This window comes from Homalodisca vitripennis, chromosome X (assembly GCF_021130785.1).
Source record: "Homalodisca vitripennis isolate AUS2020 chromosome X, UT_GWSS_2.1, whole genome shotgun sequence".
Taxonomy (NCBI): Eukaryota; Metazoa; Arthropoda; class Insecta; order Hemiptera; family Cicadellidae; genus Homalodisca; species Homalodisca vitripennis.
Window position 1 is genome coordinate 145,109,583 of NC_060215.1, and position 19,709 is coordinate 145,129,291.

At 30.3% G+C, this 19,709-nt stretch overlaps 1 protein-coding gene across 1 annotated transcript in view; it reads right to left on the reverse strand.

Moving 5' to 3' along the window:
• The window catches only part of LOC124369970 (collagen alpha-1(I) chain-like), a 110,276-nt gene that overhangs the window by 24,637 nt on the left and 65,930 nt on the right, over nucleotides 1–19,709 (reverse strand). The window contains exon 25 of the mRNA XM_046828204.1: nucleotides 6,112–6,381. Coding sequence (XP_046684160.1) covers nucleotides 6,112–6,381 — 270 coding nt within the window. The remainder of the gene's footprint in view (nucleotides 1–6,111; nucleotides 6,382–19,709) is intronic.

Genomic DNA, 19,709 nt, shown 5'->3' on the forward strand with positions numbered 1-19,709 from the left:
AGCTGATAATTCAATATAAACATTTTCAAATTCAATATTTTAACATAGATAGGAGCATGGCAGTTTTCGGTAAAAGCCTAACACCAGTTCGATGCAATTGTCCTACCAGGCTTATAAGGTGTCATTTTTTATTCAACAATGTAAGTTATATGACTTGCAACAAAGCCTTTTATCAGGGTTTATTATCTCACTAGATCAATCATCATTTGTTATTTATAGACTTTTAGCAGAGTTTATCAAGGATGTATTATTGATACAATATTTATTATCTTGCTGAATTAATTGTCAATTTTTTGTGCATTCAATCAAAAAGTTTTAGCAGGGTTTATCAAGGATGTATTATTGATGCAATATTTATTATTTTACTGTTGTTATCATCGATGTTTTACGATTTCATTCAAATACTTTTAGCAGGGTTTATTACTAGTAGTATTTTCATTTATTTATTTACCATATTTATTATATCACTGATTACCATCATCAGCGTTTTATGCTTTCATTTAGCAGCAGAATGAAAGAGAATAATTTATGACTTTAATCGTGTATTCTCGGATTTGGATTTAATGGTTGTATAAATACAGAGAGGTAGTCTGCTACCTTATTTATTTATGTTTTATTCAAACGTTTTATAAAATGTACAGTTACAAAAGCACTCAATGCAAAAGAAATGTAAATTAATGAAGATACATCAGACGTTAAAAGCATTTAATCAGGATAATCTAATTTTGTTATGACTTTTATGCATACATTAATCAATAAAACTTCCAGTAAATATATATTAAACTTTTTTAGTCGAAAAGTGATGAAGTATAAGCTATTCGTTTAGCTTACCTTCCTTTTACCTTTTGGTAACTTTCGTTGCAGTTCAAATAAATAGTCCACGAGGAGGTCATGGTAGTCATAAAAATGACAAGGGACTTTTGAGTTAATTTAAGCATGAAAAATACAGGAAAACTCCCAGGCATATTTGATAAAAATGTTGTCCAGCATGTCTGTAAATCTTATTAAAATTATATTCTTTTCAAAAGACCTTTTACGTGACAGGTTTGCAGCCTTGTTTTATTTGTTCATAAATATTTCATCTTATTGCTTAATGGTGCTTATTTTCATATATGTTTAAAATTATACCAAGAAATGTACAGAAACCTTAAGTTAATTTTACAATAAAACTCTAGAAAGATTTGTAATCGGTTCGCTTTACAATTCGGTTTATTTCTAGCCTTGCGCTGTAAGGCTAGTCAGACAGAGGATAGTCGTGATACCAGTGTGATGTGCACACAGTACCTGTGTAGAGCCTGACACCACAGAATGATACTGATAAAGTTAGAGCATACAAAAACACAGTCTTGCATATGAACATACAGGATTACTGGCGAAACCGGTTTATTTCTAGCCTTGCGCTGTAAGGCTGGTCACACAGAGGGTAGTCGTGATACCAGTGTGATGTGCACACAGTACGTGTAGAGCCTGACACCACAGAATGATACTGATAAAGTTAGAGCATACAAAACACAGTCTTGCATATGAACATACAGGATTACTGGCGAAACCGGTTTATTTCTAGCCTTGCGCTGTAAGGCTAGTCAGACAGAGGATAGTCGTGATACCAGTGTGATGTGCACACAGTACCGTGTAGAGCCTGACACCACAGAATGATACTGATAAAGTTAGAGCATACAAAACACAGTCTTTGCATATGAACATACAGGATTACTGACGAAACGGTTTATTTCTAGCCTTGCGCTGTAAGGCTAGTCAGACAGAGGGATAGTCGTGATACCAGTGTGATGTGCACACAGTACGTGTAGAGCCTGACACCACAGAATGACACTGATAAAGTTAGAGCATACAAAACACACTCTTGCATATGAACATACAGGATTACTGACGAAACCGGTTTATTTCTAGCCTTGCGCTGTAAGGCTAGTCAGACAGAGGATAGTCGTGATACCAGTGTGATGTGCACACAGTACTAGAGACACCACAGAATGTTGAGATAAAGGATTACTAAGCTAGTCTCGTGATACCATACAGTACCTAGAGCCTGCTGATAAAGTTAGAGCATACAGGCATATGACATACAGGATTACTGGTTTATTTCTAGCCTTGCGCTGTAAGGCTAGTCAGACAGAGGATAGTCGTGATACCATGATGTGGTACCTAGCTGAGCATATGTGATTACTAGTGCTAGCCTTGCGCTGTAAGGCTGTAGTGATGATGTACACTACGTGTAGAGCTGATACCACAGACACATGTGATAAAGTTGGAGCATACAAAAATACACTCCGAATTTAATTTAGATTAGATATTTACACAATCGCGCATTCGTGCTTGTTTTTTATAAGACCACCACACAGAGTGCCCCAAAAAGGTATTTTTTTTAAAACACAATTTTTTGTAAAACATTTTATTTATAAGTACACTCTATTACTCTGTTTTACTTTTATTGTAGGCATTAACGAGCGTAAACAAGAGCAAATGTAGAACACATCTGTCCCCACTCATTAGTTATCTGTTCTAACTTTTATCGTAACCCCATCAAGGATGCTTCGAGTACTACGATATGAGACGTAATTACTTGATCATATAATCGGTTTGCTTTCTGAACCAATTAAATTTTATTGGTTACACGTTCAAAGTTAGTATATCCTTACCGTTGAAATAGGTCAAATTGTATGCAAACAGTTAGTGTAACTTATACAGTACTACTCTACAGTACTACTAGAGTAATACGAACTATTAACAGTGTATAAAAGTCGTAGACAATACTACTTTATACAACGGTCATATCATGATAAACACAATAATCTGTAATAACGTCGGTTACGACAGGAGCCGGGAGTAATACAAGTCACATCTCCATTTAGTGTTATACAATAACCCTAACAACACGACTATCTCAGCTCCTGGATAGCTCAAGGTCTATAAAAGTTGTTTGAACAGCGTGTTAGTACTGATGGTTTCCATGATATCCGTATCCGTTCCAACTGGTTTACTGTTTCTCAATAAATATATTAAATTACCTGTAGGTTCCTATGAATTAAAAATTTAAATAGTCAAGTTGTAGATGTGTACATATGATATACTTTTATAATTTTGTATATTTTAAGTTATACAACATTAAATATACATTTTCCTAAAACTTCCTCATCTTTGTTCATATATCAAGTATAGTAACTAAACATTCCATGGAAACAAAGTAAGAAATAAAATTGTCTTCATTACTTTTTTTAATATTAAACCCCAAAAAGGCCTAATAAACAAATCTTAAAAGTTTTTAGTTTCTATACATATTATACATATTGGCTGACTTTTAGCGAAGCCTTTCACTGAAGAGGCTGGACTAATTTCATTTCTGTCTGTCTGTCTGTCTATACGTCGTCTTTCCGCACGAGATCTCGAAAACTGAATGAGCTACAGACTTGAAATTTTGCATGAATCTTGATTGCAATATGAGAAACACTGCCTTGAATGATGGTGCATGTCACTTCATGGGTTTTGGCTGAGCGTTAGCGAACCTTTTTACGTTGGCCTAATGGGTGACCATGATGCCAATGAAAATTTACAGAATAAATACATATTAATTAAAAAATCAATACTTTCATAAGAGATTCGAATATGTAAAGTATTACCATGTGTAGGCTTACTATCCCAACAAATACAACACCATTTTATAATGGCTTTTACTTTTCTGTATTTAAAGAAAACTGAGTACAATAATGTGAGATTTGAACATGTGATATTTTTAATTATAGAGTAAAACAAAAAATAACAGAATGGAAAGTCAATATGAAAAGTACGGTGGCAACCGCATTCGCGTTGTAGTGCCCTCCCTAGCTCTCCGGAACTGTTATTATTTGAACACCGCTAAGAAACATAACTTAATGAACAAAATTTTGGATGTATCATCTGGCTAAATATCCCGACAAAGTTGTTACCCATAGATTGTTTATTTTCCATGAAATTTAATTTGTATATAGACAAGGTGTTCTAGGATGGTGCATACCCAACAACGGAATTTGTCTGAGCGTATCAATTTCTGTTCTGTATGGTTGTATGTCTGCCTATCTGTCCGCAGGATATCTTGAGAATGAAAGCCGTTACGCGGCATGTGGTAGGTATATGTGTAATAATGTTGAAAGAGAGAGAATGAAAGAGACACAATTCTCACTGACGGCTAGGATAGAACCCTCTGGAGACGCCCGCGGTGTGAATTAATCCCCGAATCCCTCGGCACGACCCCTAAAAAAGTGTTTTGTGGTTTGAAGTCTACAGTCAACTGTAACGTCCTGGCACAAGTGATCGTTTAGTTGCAGTGTCGTAAGCTGGTAAATATTCACTTATTGTATGACCAAATAGTGGAAAGTTAAAAAAAATAAATCACAAATATCCGTTTTTGTATAGAATATTGTACATATTTTACATTTTATATTGTATTCTTGTGACACGGATAAAATGAATTAACGTTTAACGCATTCCTCATAACTGTGGTGAATTGTTATTCATATGTATCAATTTTAATTATACATATATATATATATATATATATATATATATATATATATATATATATATATTTATATTTGTTAATATTTGGTGCAATATTTTGCTTGTATAGCAATTGCATGGTTTATAATATTGTATGTTATAGTTTAACATCAAATATTAATACAATATTTTTAAACATTAAATATGATATATAACATGTGTGTGTGTGTGTGTGTGTGTGTGTGTGTGTGTGTGTGTGTGTGTTTGCTTTTTATCTTTGGCCCAGTATTTGTATATTTGTAACATTTGCTTAGCGTACATATATATATATATATATATATATATATATATATGGTATATATATATTTATATATAATTATACAACATGTATATAATACAATACAGTATATGTAATTAAAGAACACAAACTGCTTATAAAATCTGTAATAATGAATATAAATAGAGATGTTACAGAAGTTATTAACAACAAAATCTAATAACATAAGACCTGTTTTAACCCTAGATTGTGTCTGTAGTTTATTTGTGACTCTATTCAAAGCAATTTTAAGTCCGAAAACGTCCAGAGTAGTCTGGAAACCAATTTATTTGTATTTAACGAACATTTGTTTTTTAAATCTATAGAGGAGTACTAAAAAGATAACTCGACAGGCAGCTATGCTAGTTTTGATAGTAAAACTATGGCAGGAAATCGATTAAAAAGTTTTTCAATTAAAAGTTTTTTTTTCTAAATTTAATTATTAATTTGAGGCGTAAAACCATTTGTCAAATATGAAAATAATAGTTATACAGCCTTAGCCATAGAGATAATACAATCGAAATAGTGATTTTCGAGTCTTTTGTTCATGTAAGATTGTTATTTTGAAGTGCGATAAGTTAAAAAAATAGTAACCGTTAAAAACGTTACCTTGGGCAATGTTAAGTTAAATTATAAAAATTAATAAATGTAATTATAAAATTATTATACAAGTAACAAAATAATTTAATGTTTTTTTTATTTAAAAATATAAATAATTAAAAATTTAATTTATTTTTTTTAATTTAAATTTCAAATATTCTTTTATTATTTTTTTAATGTTTATCCCCACTAAACCTCGTGTAATTTTGTGATGATCCGTTTCACACTAGTCTCTCGACTCCTGGGACAGGGCACGATCACGCCGCACTAGTCATATAACAATAATTTTCGATCTTCTAGATGAGGTTATTGCAGCTGTTTACCACCATTTTTGATGACGTGAATAGGTGAAATATGCTTATTCACAAATGAAAGGTCTTTCACCAACATTTACTTGCAAAACATTATTTTTATTAAGTTATTTTCTTCTGGTACCTGTATTAAATATCATGTTTATAACCAAACATTTTCATACTAAAATCATTAATGTATATTTGTTTACTATATAATATATTTAATGAAAGTAGACCTAAGACATATTATAAACATGTTTATATCGTACGTTCATCTAAACAGTGACATTATAATTCAACGAGACTGGCAATACTTAGGAAAATATAAAACCATAGTTGTAGAAAATCAGCACTTCTTAAAACTTAAAAAGAAGTGTGAATGTGTCAAAAACTATACATTGAAGAAGAACGTACCGGAGCTCCCCGTTGGCCGCTGAGACCGGGAGGTCCTGTAGATCCAGGAAGTCCTGGTAATCCTCTGTCACCGGGAGAACCCTGAGGTCCTGCGGGTCCTGGTCCTCCAGGAGGGCCCTCGCCTCCTCGCTCTCCCTTGATCCCGTCCAACCCCTGAGGTCCCGGTTGCCCCATTGGCCCCGGATTGCCAGGTCGACCGGAGTCTCCTGGGATTCCCTTGATGCCAGGAACCCCTGCTGGCCCCGGAGGTCCTGTTGGTCCTGATTGACCCTGGATATAAAGAATGATTTAATTTTAGGTAATTCTATATTTTCAGTGATTTATACACTTCTTCCCTTAAACAACTGATAAGATATATATAGAACGATATTTTTCTGTAATCATATTAATCATTAAATATTAAAATCATTAAATATGTACTAATTATTTTGTGTATATATATATATATGTATATATATATATATATATATATATATATATATATATATATATATAAGTGTCAACTAAATGTCGTCTTGTAACATATACATTTAAATAACCACATAGTTTATTCGAATAAGTTACATAGACTAAAGCAATCGTTCAAAATGTATTTGCATGCGATATTTACTGTATTATAGGATTCACGCATACTACTATAGACTTGTAAGCGATCGTTTTGAACAACTATGTAATTAATATTTATTATACTTTTAGCCGCGAGTATTGTGTATTTTTATGACGTCAGTAAGATTATAATTATTTTAAAATTGGAAATCCATTGTCTAATATATGGACGTCTATCTTCATTTCCATGACAAAAGTGGCGGTACAATTTTCAACGGACGATAAGTTTTTTTAAGTGAGAGGCTACTCAAGATAATTTCATTGTATACCAGCAGTGAATGCGTGAACAGAATTACGAAGTAAATATTTTGACCTACATTTCATGTGATGGATTGCCAATTAACTAGGTTTTGTATTCAAAAAATAAAACATTGTTTGAATTTATTACCACATTTGTATTATGAAATAGTTCAATAATATAGTGTTCAGTGAGTAGTGTTGTTTCTTTGGTATTTATCACTAAAATTACACCTTATCCTGCTGATTAATGCCATTTTAATTAGTCAGTATATTCGGTCACCAATCCAGGCCAAAATTATAACACAGTGCAGTACAAATATACATTCAAAGATCAAAGCAAATAACTCTCAGGCTGGATTGGAAATACAAATGCCAAGCGTCTTGATTGGAACTCGTTTTCATGGTCTTTTATTTACTGATCTTAATTACAATCAAAAGCTCGCCTTGAAACATTGTATTCAATTAGCCAAAATAGTTATATTATGATTTAAAATGGACTTATATATAGCATAAAAACTATGTAGAACTAAATATGAATTAATACATTCAATGACATTTTTCTTTTTGTTAATTCATTTAAATAATGTTTTAAGAGTGTATCATCATTTATCCTTTAATAATAATAATGGGTATGCTATTTAACTGTGTAAAATTTAACACACAACCGTTACGTGCCGATTACATCTTTTGATCATCTTTCTACAAATAAATATAACATTTTTATATTTACTACGCAATACTCTTGTGTAAGTTTCGTGTAAATAATGAATAACGTTGGAAACAATATACAGTACTTAATTTGGATTATTAATTTATTTTTTATTTTTTCTACATTAAAAACATGAATTTCAATGTGGTATTTCAGTCACATTTATAGTATTTATAACAATTTTATACTTATTCTACTAAAGCAAACGTTGCTGATAGTGTATGGTATTGCATTGATATAATTATAATGAAATTAAACAAACACAGCATAACTTCTCTTTACGTGGATTTATTTTATTTTTTAAGGATAGTTCGATTCCCTTGTATTCCTCGTTCTGCCCGTCCTTATGGGCCACTGGCCTGTGCGAGGATCTTATCAAAGAGATTAAGGGAGAGAGTCGGTGCAGTACAAGGTCGATAGTACTGATAAAAATGCAAAGGTCACACACAGTATTTGAACCTGTGTTATCTCTAACTCAGATCCAAAGTTCCTAGAACACTCTAACATATACCGCTCGTTATGCTGGAATACAGTAAATAATTTCGAGAACTTTAACTTCCATTATCGAGATATATTATACCGGTAAACATACCAAAATATTTTGATAGTTCATCTAGCCCAAAATAGTTCGGTACCTCCCAAATTTATTGAATTAGTATGTTAACACAGATTCTACTGTTACAATATTTTATAATACATGTATGTACATAAAACATAAGTAGTTGAACTGAATAACTATTCCTTCTCCTATATATAAACTCTATGTTATTGTTTGGCAACAAGAGAGTAATTTTAATTTTTTTTTTCCATCATGATAGTAATAATGGTGTGATAACTTTTCTGAAAGAGCCACAAACTCAAGAAATATCTAAGCACACACACACACACACACACACACACACACACACACACACACATATATATATATATATATATATATATATATATATATATATATACAAATACATATATATAAACAAATGAGTAGATATGAATATAAGGGTTCTAGCGCACTTTTGGGACAGTCAGAAAATCAATGTAAAATACTGTCCATTGAACCATAAACAAATCTAAGAAATCTAACAGGAAACCACGAATGTAAAATAAACCGAATCTATAGCTGTTTTACTGTTTCATTGTAGGCTTCTACATTTTATAAGCTGTTTTAATGAAAAAATCCAGAAATCTTAATGAAAAATCTAATAAACGGAAATAATGAAATTTGCTAACATTCGCTCAACAGAAATCTAGAATTTTACTGAATTTCTTTAATATCGTTCTTAATCACATCATAGGCTAAACATTTCTCAGAAACCACAACAACATAACAAATCGCGTTTGTAACAGCATTTTGAAAATCCATATTGATAATTATATCGTTCTTTGAAGCAGAAATATTTGTCAAACTCTTTGTTGTATCAATGACATAAATAGGTCTATTCGCTAAAAATTCTTTAGGATTATAATACATTTCCATATTTTTGTAGTAAACTTTCTTAAAATCTTGATACATCTGATACATGATTCTGAAAAGACCACCGGAAATGTTTAAATTTTGTAATCCATCTGGATAATAAGAACCATTCAATTTTACTCTGATATTTTTTACATCCAAACTATCAAACTTTGAAGGATTTTTTTCTTGATTATTCTGTCTATCTGTTTGAAAACCTATGATAACGAACTTGGGGATTGAAGATATATTTCTATAAATATTTGTGATATCGAACGAATAAGTTTGTTCCGGAAATACCTTTTTGCTCAATTACATTGCCAATCTAGAAAATTAAACGTGATGTTTTGAGATTTTATAATTTCATCAATCAACTGAATTTTACTCGTGGTTTTGTAAATAAATCATCGGAACTCTAATGAAAAACTCGTTAATTGTAATTTTGCCATCAACAGGCATAACATTTCCAGTTGCAGTCTTCAGAATCACATCATCGTCTTCAGCTCTTATGAAACTAATGTAAAATCCACCTTTATAGATCGAATAGTAACATTTTCAAAGAATCCTAAGCCGAAATGTGCTAAATCACCGACCGCTTCAAATTGTCCAAATTTAAAAGTTGATTCAAAACTGTTTGAAAATACATCACTTTTGGAATAACAAATGGTTCCTTTAATAGTGCTTAATTGACCACAGTTTTCGACTTCTTCTATCAATTTATTGTGTTTTCTTACTTCAATCTTAGAAAATAAAAACGGTATAAAATTATCGATTAATCTAACATTATCAGTTTCCAAGATATGCTTGACCATCTTGTTTTGTTAAAGTTTCCAGAAATATAAAACTGGAAGTTAGACGAGCAAAAGTTATCTCCAAAATCAATATTAAACTCAGTTCTTTTATTCGGTTCATTCAAATGTTGTTTACTAATTGGATAGAATTTTTAAACTCCGCCCTTTCAATATTCGCCTGAATACTTTTTGTAGGTCCACCATTTAATAAGAGAAAATTTAGAAATTTTAAAACATCATGTATAAGTCGATAAGAAAAGATTTTAGTCATTTTTAATGATCTACTTCGTCATATTCAGGATTCTGTTCCTTAAATTTTTGCGATCTCGGTCACATATTTCAATAAAATCTGCACAGGGTAGTAACCGCTATCTATAATATTGTTCCAATCAACTGTATCTTTATTTTCATCCAAAAAACTTTATACTCAAGTGTTGATAGAGGCAAAGAACAGACATATGATCTTTTAATTGATAATGTATATTTTCTTGAATGAACTCTGGGGACAGATTTTGATATTTTGCAATGTTTATACCAATTCAATTTGTTTACGTATAATCTCATCATATCTTCGGATAATTCATATTTTTGAGAAATATCATCCCAATGTTCTTTTTTCAAATCTCTTTCGTGTTGCATTATAAAAAGATCGAAAAGCACTGTAGTGTCCCGCCATCTCTATTTATTAGGGAAAAATTTCAAGTTTTTATAAATTGGCTCTTTTTAGCGTTACATTCAGCACATTTTCCAGAAATTCTCTTAACTCCATTGATGTTTTGCATAGTATTTTATATCGTTTGTGGCAGATTTTCTCTTTACATCTCACACAATATATGAGCGCCATTTATTTAGGGAAAATTTATCGTGCATAAAACCCTACGCGAATACCTATTTCAGTAAGATCTTCCTCCATATTATTAAGTTTTTCTTGTAATTTTTGAAATTTGACAGCATAAGAATCATTGTATTCAACAAATTTATGACCAATATTCTCAAAAGTTTTTCGTAGCATCTAAACTAAACTTATCAAAAGACTCTTTAAAATTAGTAAGTTTTTCATTAATTTCACCAACATCGTCTACTGATCTTCTATTTCTGGCTTCTAACTTGTCATAGACTTCTGTTGTAAAATCTTTAACATGCTGTTTATGATTCTCATAATTTTGTTTTAGTTCATTAAACACTTTAATAGGATCTTCTAATTGAATCATTACAACAACATCAAATGGATTAATTCCTTTACTAACACTGCTAATTCTTTTTCCTTTAAAATCTAAGGCACTTTTAAAACATTCGGATCAATGTAAATCAACAATATCGATGTTTTCTGATAATTTTAGAGGTTTTAAAATTTGTTCTTTAACAACAACATCATGTTTGTCAATACCAGGTCGAACACCGACAATTCTTTTTTTATTAGCTAAACTAACATATTCTTTTCAACTTTGATCGCTTCAGTAATTTTATCAGCTTTTTCGATATGAGACATTAAATTGGTAAATAATTTTTTTACACCATCATCAACTTCTTTTTCCAATGTTTTTATTTTATCAGCAACTTCATTTGAACTCATGAAATTTGCAAGTTTGTTGTCATATTCTGCTTTAAAATCTTCAATCTCGACAGCAAACATATCTGAATCTGGAAGGTTTTTGTAATAAATTTTCTAACTTGTTATCAAACTCATTTCTCAAACTATCAAAATTCAAACTATTATTCTACATTTTGAATAATTTGTGTTCCAAATACGTCAAAAATATTTTGTGAATCCATATTTATTAAGCCAATAATTTGTTAACAACTTCTTTAAAATCTTTACCATCACTCAGTTCATTCAACACAAAAACACATAAATGACCACAAATTGGGGATCTTTGTAGTCTTGAATTTGAGAATCGTTATAATAAACGTTTGATTTTTTCAAATATTTAATCAATTCTATAGGTGGTTTGTCCTCAATTCTTCCATACGAATCAAAATAACATGCATTCTTATCATTTTTATAATAACAAATCCAATGTGTTCCACTTCCATAATCGAGTCTAAATTCACAATTCCACATTCAAATTTCTTAACTTTTTCAGGTAATGTATCTCTCATGAAGATTCCTCTAAAATGTTTAATGTTTTTGCAGATTTCTTCCAATTCTCCGAATGTTAAAGGTTCAAATTTTTTTTTTCCGATGTTTGATTTCACGTAATTCAAAGTTTTTTCATCTAATCCAGATCCTGTAACATCTTCCAAACTCTTTATCTAACCAATTTTAAAATGTTTCGAACAATAGGAATCACATCTTTTTTAACGATTGGAGCAGCTTTACGAACATAAGGAACAACATTTTTAACAACTGGAATATTTTCTCCAAAATCTAATAAATCTTTCAAAAGTCCACCATTTTTAAGTTCTTTCAACTGATTATAAGAAAATTCTATTCTGGTTCCTTTATTGTTTTTCTTATGTTTTTCGAGTTTATTGTAGTATTGTCTATTTGTTAAAAATATCTTATCTTCGCCATTTTTTAGTTGATCTATTTTTAAATTGAATACTAACGGGTATTTTTTTCTTAAAAGCGGATTTTATTTTTTCTTTCTGATTTTTGCTGAAATTTACGTTCACCTCCATTTATATAGTTAAAATTTCAAGTTCTCTTCAATTCCCATTCCTAGTTTTCTCTTTCAAAAACATTGCTCCAACTGTTGGAAGTGCAACAAATCTTTCACCTAAACTAGCATCTTTTGATAAAAATCTATCCATTGCCTTATCTTGCAAAACTTTATCTGCTATAATGTCTGGAATTTGTGTCACTATGTTTTGCATAAAAAAATATCGTGTTCCATAGCAGCTTGATCTAATTTATTTATACCAGGATCTCCTCTTTGTAGTCTTTTTTCGAGTTTTGTGCCAGGCCCCAGATACTGATAAGTTGGTACGTGTAATTCAAAAGGTAAATTGTTGATAAAATCATTCAAAAGTCCGCTACCTTCAATCATAGATGAACTTATTGCCGGCAAAATTCGTTTTAAATATTTAATTCCATCAGGTTTTTCAATCATTTCGTCAAGTTTGTTCGAAATAAAATCTTTAATAGCTTTCTTTTCATTCAAAAAAATTGTTGTTTCCAGCCTTCTCTTGAGCATAAATATAATTTTATAATTCCATCGAGTTTTGTCAAATCGTCGATATATCTGTACTCAATCTTATTATCATTGTATTTTCTTACACCTGATCCTTCGATTCGTTTTTTCCCAAATTGGTTTAATCAAATTGATATATTTTTTACCTCTACTTGACTTAGGCTTCTTAGTAGATGGATCATTATTTTTGTAAATTGAGTCAGATTCCCATAAAATTTCTGTATACTTTTTCAAATCTTCTTCAGAATATAAATTATCTTTTGGAACGTCATTGTCTGTTAATAATCTCCATAAACCTTGAGTACCTTCGTACATTTTTTCATTAATAATTATATCATTTTGTTCAAAATTAACGGGTAAATTTCCAATCATAAAACTTTTCTTTTTTCTATCCCAATACAAACCAAATTTATCATCCTTCGCTCTAGGAAGGAATTTTTTACCAATTTCACCAATTATTATATCCGTTGTTTTCCAGGACTTATTGGTTCAACTATGGTAGAGTCTTCAATGATTCGAGGTCTAAATGGTGTTGAAGATGGTAATTTTGGCGATTCAAACTCAGATTCTGGAATCGAAATATCGGCAAATTGTCGTACAACTGGGAACCAAATTCATTAAATTTTGATTATCGCTTAAAACATTTTCAATTTTGCCCTCAACATTTTTTATTGCAGAAGTTACAGGTTGATTAATTTTTTGAATAAGTTCTTGTTCTTCTTCATCAATTCGAATCTGTTCTTTAAATTCTTTGATTAATTTCTTTTCGATTTGATCAAGTTTTTTTCGCTTCTTCAGAAGTTACGTTCACCATTTATTTAGGAAAATTTTTTGAAACGTGGAACACGAAACGTGGAACGTAAAAACGTTGAACGTGGAACGTAAAAACGTGAACGTGGAACGTAAAAACGTGAACGTGGAACGTAAAAACGTGAACGTGGAACGTAAAAACGTGAACAGATTTACCGTTTTTCAGTTGTTTTCATAATGTAAATAAAAAGTAAAGATAATGTAAAAATAATTGTAACAAATATTTTATCAAGTAGATTTGTCAGACCACTGAGCAGCATTTATAATTAGAAAATTTATTCATATATTTACCATTTTTAGGCTTCAAAGTTAGATTAATAGTTAAAAAATCCATAGTCTTCTTTCCAAATTTTATCACACAATTCATTAAAGTGGTTAAAACTCATATCAGATCCCACATAATTGTTGTAAATTTTTCTCGAATAGTGATCGTCTTGCTTAAAAACACACAGCATATTCAAATTATTTCTAATAACTTGTTTATCAACCTTTGAAAAGCATTGGGAAAGATAGATACAAGATATGTTTTTGTGACGGGACATTACGAAATATTCCTTAATAACGTCTTTATTTTCTAAAATACAATCATCAAAAACGATTAACGAATTGGGCTTACATTCGCTTAACGGAACTATATCCCTCAGAGGCATTATAAAAATGTGATACCTTTTTTGCTTAAGTTTTTCTCAATATTTTCAAATCTTTCTTGCAATTTTTTATAAGCGTCTTGTTCTAAAGATTTACTAAAAACATACAAATTGGAATAAGGAATCAAACCTATTGTAGATAAAATTCAATAATAAAGTTTGTTTTTCCACATCCACTGAACCAACAATTAACAATCTGATTGGTTGATCTTTCTTATTTTCTTCAAACGTTTGAAGTTTTATCTGATCTTTTTGCTTTAAAAATTTCTCCATTTAAATAGAAGATTTTCATCTTGAAGCAACGCTTGCGAAAATGAAGCTGTTCAAGTTGACTTCAGAAAGCTCTAAATTAGTTTTAAACTTGGAACATCCTATACACTTAGAGGAAGAATCAAATTATTTTATCGGTTTAAGCGGTTTTTATTCTGACAATTTTGTAATAAATATTAGTGAAAGTTCTCCTTATTGTATAGGATTTAGTGAGAAGAACATAACAAAATATTATGGTTTAAAACAAAGGATATTATACCTTCGTTCAAATAAAAAAATTCCCTTAAAAATTATCTGAAAACATTCAAACAATCAGATAAATCTTTAAACTTTGACGAAAACAAGTTTGAAATGCAAAAAAATTATCTCTCTAATAAAATTCAAATAAAATCACCAGTAAGAATAATGTTTTCAGCAATTATTGTAGATTTGTTAGGTTTGTTCAAGAAACTATTGAGCCAAATCAGGTATATTTAGGAAATAAAACGCCAAAATTTAGACCGTTCGATGTAATTGAAGTGCACTGCAATCTCGTTGAACCTAGTTTTGAAAATCATACCGAACATTTACACAAAGAATCGGAAATTTTGTACACTTTTTTCCCAAATGTTGCTTATGGATCAAAAATCAGTGAAAAACCGAATGAAATCGATTATATTCCAATTAGAAAAAATATGAAAAGAATTCAAAAAATCGTTCTAACTATACAAGACTCTGAGGGAAATTTATTAAATAATGAGAGTAAAAAACAACAATATATTTAAGATTGTCGAAAGAATGATGAATCAAGGGGGAACTTATCGTTCTTACCTTCAAACTTTCAAAACGAGTTGATAATGATGATAAATACCAATACTTTTATCTAAAAGATAAGGTAGCCCTCGAGGCCACCTCACAAATATTCACAAAAAATACGAATAAAGACAATGTTAAAGAAAAATACAAAAAAAAGCTTTGAAAACATAGATTCTGACAAGGGCGTCGATTCGACGCTCTTACAAAAAATTTTAGAATATGAAAACACGAGACAAGCAATAATATTAAACGTTGACGAAGATGATAAAAACTTCTATTTTTAATCCTAAATATAAGGGGGGCTATAAATAGCTTACCTTCAAACTTCCAAAATAACACTGTTTTCGTTAATTAATCTGGACTTTTATTCTTTAATTTTGAGATCGCATAAACCAGAAGCGAAATTGTTTTTAAAAATTGGGTTACGAAAGAAGTATTATCTTCCATTAGAAAATATGGTGAGTACAAACTCAAAAAACGAAAATAAGCAGTTAAAAGATGAAATAAAACAGTTACAAATTAAAGATGAAATGAAATCATTGAAAATAGAGAATCAAGAATTGCGAATGGAGTTAATGAAACCAGATCTTGTTTGTAAAGATTTTTGATAAGAAAAAACACCATGTTTTTTGTGTTAATTAAGAAGAATCACATGTGGGAATATCCCTTATTACGTTATCAGAGCTCAGAAACGAGAAATACCAAACCGATTAAAACATCTAAAAATAAAATTATCCTGAATTAGAGATTTTGTTCATTGATGACGAACCAAATTCTATCAATCTGTATAACCAAATGAAAGAATCTTTGAATATTCCTTATACAACGGAAATCATTTTACCACAAATATGACTGAATCTCGACTGATTTATAGAATATCTAAATTACACGATGAAAATGTTACTCAATTTTACTAAAAACTCTTGAATTATGATATTTTTGTTTGTAAATGTTTTTGATAATTATTTAACCATTTTATAGTTCTTCCACATTCACATTGAGTATCTTCATAATATAATCTATGGTGATTCTTCTTTACACAATCTTTACAATATGAGTCTTTCTTATCTCTACTATAGTGATCACTATTAAACTCTGAAATTTTTTTAGTTCTTTACATTTAAGACATTCTTTCTCTTCCAAAGTTAATTTTTCTATTTTATCATACAGCTCTTTATGATACTTCCAATAACAATCTTTACAATTATAAATAATTCCATCTTTTCTACTTTTATCTTTATAAAAAGCTTCAAAACCTTTTATTTCTTTGCACATTGAACATTTCTTTTGAGCCTCCATTTATATAGAAAAAAATCTTTGACTTTCTCAATTCATATTCATAAAACTTTCCGGTTATTTCTTCGTTGTTTAAATCTTTTATACTATAAGTTACAGGATCTGTGTTATTAATTTGATAAATCACAAAGATTTCTCTTGACCAATTGTTCTTATATTTGTTCGAAAATGTTTGTTTTTTTTACTAACAATTTCTTACATGATCATTGACTTTAAATTTAGTTTTCGTGTGAATTTCAGGTGAGAACATACTCGAAAACTGTCTCTAATAACTCCTTTTCTGCATCCTTACCTACGTCCTTTGGGCTTCATTTTGATTGTGCTGTGAACCGTATCATTATAATTTGTGACTATTTTTTGAAGAATATCGATCCATTTAAAGTTTTTTATTAACCTCAAAAAGAACTTTCATTCTCTCATTTTGAGTTCTGTTATATCTCTCTACGATACTTGATTTCTCTTCGTTTTCAGTATGATAAATCTTAATGTTGTATTTCCTCAAAACTTCGTTAAATTCTTTATTTTTGAACTCTAAACCCTTATCTGTATGAAGTAGGTTTGGAGGTTTGTGATTGATCCTTATGGCATCTTTTACTATATCTTCGAAAGCTTTTGAAATATCCTTGCCGTTTTTTCTTTTGATAGCTCTTGACCAAGCATATTTTGAGAAAGTATCAATAACATTTAACATATACTTAAATCCATCATTTTGATCTGAATAGTTAGACATTATAACTAAATCTGCTGCCCATAATCGTCAATTCCTAATGTTATAATTTTTCTCTTTTTAAACTTTTTTCGTACTGGTGCATGAATTTCTCGAGCTTCAATCTCTATCTCATCTTTAGTCTTCAATTCTTGCTTAACAGGTTTTGGATTTGGATTCTTTATAAACTTACTCTTGTTTGTCTTACATTTTGAACATTTTGCAGCAATTCTATACAACCCGTTTTGAGTTTGAACGATTTTTGAATCTATATTTTCGTTTTTTTCTTGCATTTGTGGCAGTGAATCAAATCATCTTCCATTTACATGTCAAAGTTTCCAAGTTTATTTAACTCATCTAATATATTAGATTTTGCTTCGCCTTTATATCCATACGGTACTGTATCGATCTTATTTTCTAGGACATTTCTCTTATCATCTTTAGCGTTCAGTGCCAGCTTGTTTATGGTGATGGTATACAAATCATGTTTTATAGCTTTTGATTACTGTCATCTCTCTAAATTCTTCTTTATCTTCAAACAAACATCTCTTCAAGTTTTCGATATTTATTGTTTTATTTACAACGCTTCTCTTAATTCCTTTACACCTAACTGGATTTTTGTCTAGATATTTGTACGAGTACATCTTTCACCTCAAACCACAAAATTCTTCTAAGATTTCCCCATTTAGTTCGTCTTTGAATTTCCCTATTACCTTCTTGTTTTTAGTAGCGAAACATTCGTGATCTTTTGGATAATCGCTCGTATCGAAATCATCTATATTTTCTTTAATAATTTTTGTAAGGATCACGTTTCAATTCTAGGAAGTAACTGTCTGTGTCCATGTAACACAGATTCAAATCTGGATCAAACTTCTTTAATTTGTTGTAATAAAACTCGTACATTAACAATTTTGAAAGGTCAAGAACTGAAAAACCTATGTAGATTGGGCTTGTTAAATTTAACTTTCTGCTTGTACATGTGACTCGCTATACAGTTGTCGTCAAAGATGTTAAAGCATTTGAAATTTGTTTTCTTAGCTTGTTTCATTGAAAATTCTTCATTTCCTAGTCTAATATCACATCTGTTTCTCACATTTTCCATAGATTTTCCAAAAACAGAGTTGTTCATCAGCTTGTAAAAATCTTTCTCAAAGTCGCTTGTAGCTTTGGTTCTCATACTAGTATTAAAATCAATGTAATCTTTCATAAAAGGCTTCTGATCGAATGCAATAACTCTATTCACATGTTTTAAACACCATTCCTTGTTTCCAGATAGAATTTCAAATTTCTCGAATGAACAACATATTCAGTTTTATCCAGTAGAGTTGTGCAAAGTTTGTTGTTATAATGTTCTGGAGCAAGAGGCAAATCTTTTTATGATTTTCATGTAAATTCTTCGGATATTCAAGATCAACTTCTAAAAAATATATCCATAATCTTCGTCGCCAGTGAGTTCCAAAATTGTTTCTTTCCATTCTGCTGTTGTATACGTTTTAGGATCCATCCCACTTGATTTCGTTATATGGTAAATTTTGCATATAAGTCCATACCCATAAAGGTTGTTTGCATCGACGTACAACAAATAGTTTTCGGCTTTGTCTTATCAAAATCTTTTAAATATTTGTTATTTGCTTTCACATATCGTTTAATACACTGAGAAATGCCTCCGCGAATACCTTTTTTCGATCATCAAATACATGTTATAATCACTAATTAATTGTAATTCTATCTGCGTTAATTTTAACATAGCATCCCAAGCAAGACTGGGAGCTGTTAAATAGTGTGCTGGATCAAGCTTATAGCAATTCAAACAAATGTTTCTGAAATTTTCAAAGATATCAGCGAGCAATAGAACATCTTGAATGTTATAGAGATCGGAGTAATTTCCTAGATTTTTTACTTTTAATTTGTTCCATACATTTAAGTAGTGTTGAAAAATCTTTCTCAGATTATGCTCTCGTCTGTCAAAAGTGAATAGAAATCTTGAATTCTCAATTCTTCTGTGTAAATCAAGTTTTTCAATACTATCGATAAATTCATAGGGAAATATTCCTTTTCCAGATAGAATTTTTAAAGATTTCTTCTTCGTCATTTGGTTGTCTATCTAGAATTGCGTTCAGACCATCTTGTATAAAAATGAT